The 8,028-nt window shown below is 38.0% G+C and overlaps 1 protein-coding gene across 1 annotated transcript; it reads left to right on the forward strand.

Moving 5' to 3' along the window:
* Window positions 1-6,048: 6,048 nt before the first annotated feature.
* On the forward strand, window positions 6,049-7,721 carry LOC107477915 (cytochrome b6-f complex iron-sulfur subunit, chloroplastic). Its single transcript, XM_016098010.3, has 2 exons — window positions 6,049-6,751; window positions 7,456-7,721. The coding sequence occupies exons 1-2, from the start codon at window positions 6,167-6,169 to the stop codon at window positions 7,555-7,557; spliced, it is 687 nt and encodes a 228-aa protein (XP_015953496.1). The 5' UTR covers window positions 6,049-6,166; the 3' UTR covers window positions 7,558-7,721.
* Window positions 7,722-8,028: the final 307 nt, after the last annotated feature.

Raw genomic sequence — 8,028 nt, forward strand, 5'->3', positions numbered from 1 at the left:
GAAATGTTGGGCTACAAATATTTCCTGAAATGGTGATTTGGCTGAAGGTTCTGGGAAGCTACCTCCCTGAGAAAGATGTACTGTTTGGTTTTGATGCATATTACCAAACGAAGGGGGTGTCAATATGGCCTGAAGGTCTGAAATTCAAAAGGAAGTTCTTGCCATTTCTCGAAAACAGAGGCATTTATGAAATTAGCAAGGCTCCTTCAGACTATGAAGCTATTCAGAACAGGTTACTAAAAGCTTGTTGTGACAGTCATGACAAGTTTGATCACCCTCTTCCTTTATGGAAGAATCAAGAGTTCTTCATTCAATTGCCCTTCAAGAAGAATGAAGACATCAACCCTACCAAGGCAACCCATTCAGGAATGAATCCTGAAGATCTGAAGTTGGCAAAGGAAGAATGCGCTTCGTTACTGAAGCAAGGTTTAATTGAACCAACAACTTCCAACTGGGCATGCCAAGCATTCTATGTGGAAAAGAGGTCTGAACAGATCAGAGGAAAGAAGAGATTGGTGATTGATTACAAACCCTTAAACCTCTTCTTACAAGACGACAAGTTTCCACTACCAAGGATTGACGCCATAACTCCTCGGCTTAGTGAAGCTAAACTTTTCAGTAAGTTTGATCTCAAAGCAGGATTTTGGCAATTGGGTATCCACCCCGTGGTATCAGAGCCTAATGAACTAAAGCAAAGAGAAGATATATTGGAGATGATAGAGAGTAAGAGAGACTTTGAAATATTCATGTCAAACCCTGAATCTAGCCAACCTATCTTTTATAATACAGAACTTTCTCTTGATCGTTTACCACCATCTGTTCATAAAACCCTATCCAACAAAATAGAAAACCTTGTCGAAATCACCCATGTACCAGAAGACTCAAAAATTCCTGCTACTCAACAACCTCTCATAAACCCATACTCTTTCTACCACCGAAAAAAGCAGTTTAGTATTCGCCACCTCATAAGAAGACAACCATCACCTCCTGTTAAGGAAGTGATTCAAACCTCCTGTTTACAACAGTGTGGTCTTCAAGCCACTTCTGCAGAATTGGCCTTCAAGCCACCTCTGCAGAACAGTATGTTACGATTGAGATCCCTCAAGAACTCATTCGTGAATACTTGTCACAAGGATATACTCACCTGCACCTTGGAGCCATAAGGATGATTCTGACCCTACATGGCAGAAAAGGACTACCTGTTACCGCAAAGATTGCACTTTTAGATACCACCTTCAAGGAATACCAACATGCGCTTATTGGAGCACTTGTATCCACTCTCACTAATGGGAGTGTGATTCTCACAATCTCGCCAGATTTCACTATCAGGCTTACAGATCCGACCCTTTCCCAAAGGATCCGAATACAAATCCAGTTGATTGGTGTTACACAAGATGCCAGTGCTGAACAAGCAACACTCCATCACCAAGTGTTGTATAAACTTCAAGATCACGCTTTGGATCTGAACCTTCCAAACACCACTCATGATGCTCTTTTGATGTTCACAGACAAGAACCATGGTCCGGCCATAGTTAACATTCCAAGGATGATTCCTCCAGATGAACTTGCGGCCATAGTCCCACTAGAGTGGATTACTAACTATGAGAGAGCTTTTCCACAAAGCACTCCTGATGTCCAAACAACATCACCACCAGTGGTCACTCGAGAGACTGACGGAACAGTCAGAACGGTTTTTCAGAGGCCGGGAACAGAAGGACGATTATCCTTTTCTAGACAGTCATCATCCAGGAGGATCTATATGATCTCTCCTCTCACTGTTCAACATGCCAGTGATCAAGATGATCCCCCAATTCACTACTATGAGGAAGGAAAGCCAGTCTATGTCTCACACGTCAATGGCCATTTCATATGGGATGTTGATCACAATATGTGTGACTCAGATTGCGACTGCGATGCTTGGGGAGAATCAGAAGATGAGGACTACTACAAAAAGAAGAAGTCCAAGAAGAACAGGAAGCAGAGCTGTACTGCTCCTCCAAAGTTCTACCCACCAGATGAACCTGAGGAACCACCAAGGTTTTATCTAAGGAAGAAGAAAAAGAAGATCCTTAGGCCCCAGTTCTCAGATCCTATTGCTGTACCATGTATAGCAACTCTCAAGCCTTATGAACAAGAGTTTCCTCCTCTACAGGTTTCCACTGACAGCCAAAGGATTACTCGACGGCCATACATAGCCCCAAAAGGAGTAACTCCACAAGGAGTCCAGTCAACTTCACCTCAAGATGAGGTCCTGAATTGGCAAACGGAAAATGCTGTTAGCCAAAACAAAGTCCTGTTGAGAATCGATCACACCTTGGAAACACTCGTTGAGAAGACAGATAACCTGTCCTCACAAGTGTACTCAGTCCAAACACAAGTTGATGAGCTAAAAAATAGACTGACCATACAAGCCCAAAAACTTGACCAAGACTTAAAGACCTACATCCAAACCCATTACTTTGGCCCAGATTTCCAGAAGAAGGACCAAGAACTCACCCGTATTAAAGCCCAGATCAGACAAATTGAACAAGACCAAGCCAGACAACCCAAGCCACAAGCTTTGGCCACAGATCCATTAGCCTTATATCCACCACAGTATCCCATGTACACACCCACTTACATTCCTCCACAGCAGCCAACTATAAATGAACCTGACTATGACAACATCTTCAAGACCCATTATCACCTTGCCCGAAGACTACACACAAAGCCTAAGCCACACCCGGTTCAACCTGCAGGACCTTCACAAAAAAGGATGCATAATCCACCATGGCCAGAAAGAGAATTTCTCAGAGGAGAAATCTCTGGAGAAAAAACTGAGACAATTTCCAAAGGAAAAGAAGAAGAGGTACCAGAAAAGAGGACAATTGGCATGATTAATGCAGACATCACTTCGAGTGACTCGTTTGAAGAAGTAACGTCTGCCTCATCAGACTTTTCGGTTGAAGAGTCATTTGAGGAAGATCAAATTGCAGATCTTTCTGCAATAGCAATGGTTGATCAGGCCAATCCAACCTCAGGAGAAGAAGAAGAAGGGATAGTCATAGAAGAAGATGATGATCCCCCACAGACTAAGCCCACTGTAACGAAAGCAGGCAACCATTATTTCACCTTCGATAATCTTCCTCCTCACAAGTACAGAGAAAGGTTGAATGATTTTGGAGCCTGGATTGACACCAAGATGTCCAGCCCTAATGCAGATATCCAGCAAGTACTCTCTGAGTTTGTCACCAGGATGACCGGCAATCTTAGAGAATGGATAAACACACTAAGTGAGTATGAGCGAATGCAGCTCACTGGTGGAGGTGCTGCTCAGTTTCTAGGGAGATTGCATAAAGAATTCCTAGGAGACATTGGAATTATCCAGCAGAGAAATTCCCAAGAATACTATGAGATGAAATGTTGTTCACTCAATAAGAAAGATCTGGAAAAGCATTTCAAAAGAATGCAGGCCAAATACTATCCTCTTGGAGGACAGAGCAATTCAACGCTTAAGGAAGTGTATCTTGCTTCACTTCCAAAAGAGCTCCTACCAGAGATACGAAGAACAATGGCTATCTATCAGAAGGATATTCCAACAATAACCTTCGGGGAAATCTATCAATTGGCTCTAGCAGCTCTTGATAAGCTCTGCAATCAGCAAGACTTGTTCAAACAGCTAGCCAAGAATTCCTTTAAACTAAAGGGAACATGCAACAAGTCTTATCTGCAGATCAAATGCAAGGATAAAGACTCTTGTGAGTGCCACACAAAGAAGAAGCACCACTTCAGAAGAACCAGGATCAAGGGTCTATCCACTACTGCCAAGTCCAACATATGTGGATGCTGGGATTGAAGATGGTGATACTGAGGATCAATACACAGAAGGACCACATGACCTTGTGGATGACATTGATGAACATGAGCCCATTACGAAGTACAATCCGTGAAGAATGGGACCCAGCAACAATCATAATGTCCAGAAGTAATTATGGTATTTTGTCTTTTATAATCATGTAAAATATGATGTGAGATAAAGTTGTCATGATGTAACCAGAGATAAGGTTCCTTCTTATCTCTTAGTATTGCAGTCCACGTGTCTGTATTTAAATAGCTTGCTTAAAGTTGTTTGTCCTGTTGTAATGATGGATAAGATTCTTTCTTATCCTCCACTACCCAAGAGCCTCTATATATAGAGTGCTCTCCCATTGTAAAAATCAGAACTTGATCTTTCAATATAACCATTGTAAGATATTCACCATGAATACTCTCTAAATCTCTCTCTTTCTGAAATCTTGAGTCTCCAATATGCTTATCTTTGCTTACTAGTTTCACGTATGCTCTAGGCTTGCCTCGTTCTTGAGGATCCTGCCTATCAGAAATGAAACTGATCCGATCCATGAGAAGTTCCAGTATTGGAAAGAAAGAACATATCGGCATCCATGACGCTCTTGTCATAAGGTCCCTTGAATCCCCAATTGAGATGAGTTTAGTGGGAAATCGGGATAGAGATGACAAGAGGTATTGGTCCCTTGGTATGTTCTTTCAGAAGTACGTCTGGATGCACCCCGTGGTATCAGAGCCTAATGAACTAAAGCAAAGAGAAGATATATTGGAGATGATAGAGAGTAAGAGAGACTTTGAAATATTAAATATAAATGAGAAAAAAGTATTAAATATTTTTATTTATTTATTTATTTTAACTTTTATAAATATTATAATAAATTGCATATTTTTAAAGATTTGATTTACATTATTAATATGATATATGTGATGTTTAAAAAGAATTCTCTATTTTTATAGTATAATAAAACTATGAAAATTTAAATTATATTAATAATTACTAATAACAACATAATAATAAAGGATAACATTAAAAATAATATTTTTCTGTCTTATTTTTTTGTTTTAGATATAGGAAACAAAAATATTTTTAGCGGCTATGATTTTTTATGTATAATTTATGCTTTATAATCTTCAAATTGATTTTAAAGTCGTTCTTTAATAATTTTAGTTTAATAAACTTATTTTATGGTTTACTTTAACAACAAAATATATCCAATTTTTACATTTAATGTTTTAGGAGAAGATTAAAATATTGTATATTACATAATCATTATCATCGTATTAAGTATTAACATATTAAGTTTTATGAATTATTAATTTGACTGTAGCAATACTGGATATACATTATACATTATTATTATTATTAACATACATTACATATTTATTTTTTCTTTTTTTGGGTCAAATATCAAAACCATGCATTGCATCTTCTTGTTTTTTTTATCCATTTAACAATAAAAATTCCCTTCTATTTTATGAGAACACCATAATAAAAAAAAAATCAGAGAAACATAATCACATTCTTTGAAAAATAAAAAATTCGATTATTCTAAACAAATCAAAAAACATATAAGCCAATTTTCTTTTTAATGCTATCTTTGATTTGTTTTTATCCACAATAGGCACACAAAAAAAAAAAAAAAACAATTTGTCCATTAATCCCAATTTGTCAAAAATAATTAACATCTCATTAGCCTTATTAACTTGTATATTGTGCAATAGATCTGTAAAAATACTAATACTGCTTGATATGCTGTCTCATTAATTTAACCTGTAAGCATAGGCAACCCCAACCGTGTTCATATCCACATAATATCTATAGGTGTAGATGTTTAATGCTATTCACACCATAAAACTTTTTTTTGTTTTTTGGGTGTGAGTAGTATTTGTTAAATTAGTTGGTTGATTATTTTATTATTGAAAACAATTAAAAATATAACTCTATTTTTTATTTTTGAACACAGAAAATTTTGAATTTTTTATTTTTGATATTTTCAAAAGATAAATTAAAACTCTCGATTACTTATTAATTAATTATTATTAGTATTCATTTGTTGGGTTGCTGCTTCTTGTGTAACAGAAGCATATTTGGGTTTTGGGCCTGGCCCATTTCTTTACCAAAAAAAAATAGATCTAAAAGAAAAGAGGAAATATTTGCAAAAAAGAAAGAGAAACATGTGGCTATGGAAGAGCAAAATATGAGAGTAGCGCCTTATCCAGCAAGTGTTGACTGTTGTGGTGGACGACCAATTGACCACCACTCCACACGTTCCTCATCTCCATTTCATAAATCTCCAAAGAAGAAGCAACAACTGTGACGATCTCATTCCCCAACGAATCCATGGCTTCCAGCACTCTATCCCCTTCTCAATTGTGTTCAGGGAAGAGAGGGATATTTAGCCCCTCAGAAGCAGTTGCTGTGAAGGGTGCGAGGAGGCAAACGGTTGGAAATGGGAAGGCGAAGGGGAAGGGAGTGAGAATCACATGCCAGGCTGGAAGCATTCCGGCAGATAGGGTGCCTGACATGGGGAAGAGGCAGCTGATGAATTTGTTGCTTCTTGGTGCCATCTCACTCCCCACTGCTGGCATGCTTGTTCCATATGCTACTTTCTTTGCCCCTCCAGGGTCTGGATCCTCTTCTGGTGGAACTGTTGCTAAGGATGCCGTTGGAAATGATGTTGTTGCTGAACTATGGCTCAAGGCTCATGGACCTGGTGACCGCACCCTAACACAAGGATTGAAGGGAGATCCTACCTACCTTGTGGTGGAGAAAGATAGAACCCTTGCAACATATGGGATTAACGCCGTCTGCACTCACCTTGGCTGTGTTGTGCCATGGAATGCAGCTGAGAACAAGTTCATTTGCCCTTGCCATGGATCGCAGTACAATGACCAAGGAAGAGTTGTCAGAGGACCTGCCCCCCTGGTATGCAAAATCATTATAATCCTGCTTTCATTCTGCACCTAATACACCTTATTATTTTCAATCATCTTCCTTGCTTCTATCAATGTAAAAATTGAAAACTAATTAGAGAGGTCTTAAGCTTGTCCCTTTTGTCAATGGTCTCGAATTTGAGTGAATAATACTACACATCCAAATCTTTTTGTTAACTAAGTCAAACCAAGTTGGTCTAATATAACAAAATTCAGTTATGACTAGCATTATTCCAAGTCTTATTGTTTAATTTGGTTAGACTTAGTTCATAAAAAAACTTAGATGTGCTGCATTACTCGTAGGGGGTGGATTCAGGTTAGGCTTGCATGGCTGCTAATTAGTTTAAGTTTACCTTGTAAGTTGTAACCTTTGTTGGTATAAACTTATTAGCCTAACTTATTGTTAAAGCCTGGCTTGGCAAGAAGCTTGTGTTGTAGCTTGTAATTCAAGGAAACTTATATAGGCTAATAAGTTTACCTTGTAAGCTGGTTCTATATTGAAAATGCTAGGCCGAACACAGGCCGGTTACAAGCCCTCAACAAACCACCTGACCTTTGTCACCGGAGGCAGATGTTGACTTAAACATTAAAATCCAACTTTTTGTGATTGATTTCTTCACTAACCTAGTAGAGTATCCAGTTTCGTGCTTAATGGTACAGTATTTAATGTTTTGATCGTTGTTGATGAATGGACAGTCTCTGGCACTAGCACATTGTGATGTAGATACTGGCAAGGTGGTGTTTGTTCCTTGGGTCGAAACAGATTTCAGAACCGGTGATGCTCCATGGTGGGCTTAATTTATTATAGTGATTAGTTTGTCTTCTATTATATGTATTTATTTTTGTGAAATCAAACATTTTGTTACGTATTTTATTCATGGGGACATTCTATGATCAAATTATTATTTTGTGAACTGAACTATTGAAATTTGTGTAATAAAACGACAGCGTATTCATAGCAAGCAAGTTTGTATAATGTGCCAATGGATGTACCTAGTAATGAAAATAAATAAATAATACGAAGCAACAAAACTAAAGTCAAATCTTTATAAATATAGATAGTTATACATTAGGGGATTTGGTTTGTACAGTAAATTAACTATCTTGTCTTTAAGGTGAAAGTCACAGATGCAACAACCCATGTTAAAAGGGCAAGATCTTTTTCCACTTTCTGTGTTGTGTAGATTATTTTTGACAGGGGAGGTACTAAGTTGATTTCTTGATACATCTGGATCACCCAATCACCCTTCTCATGTGTTGTATAGATTG

Source organism: Arachis duranensis, chromosome 3 (assembly GCF_000817695.3).
Source record: "Arachis duranensis cultivar V14167 chromosome 3, aradu.V14167.gnm2.J7QH, whole genome shotgun sequence".
In the NCBI taxonomy this organism is placed as follows: domain Eukaryota; kingdom Viridiplantae; phylum Streptophyta; class Magnoliopsida; order Fabales; family Fabaceae; genus Arachis; species Arachis duranensis.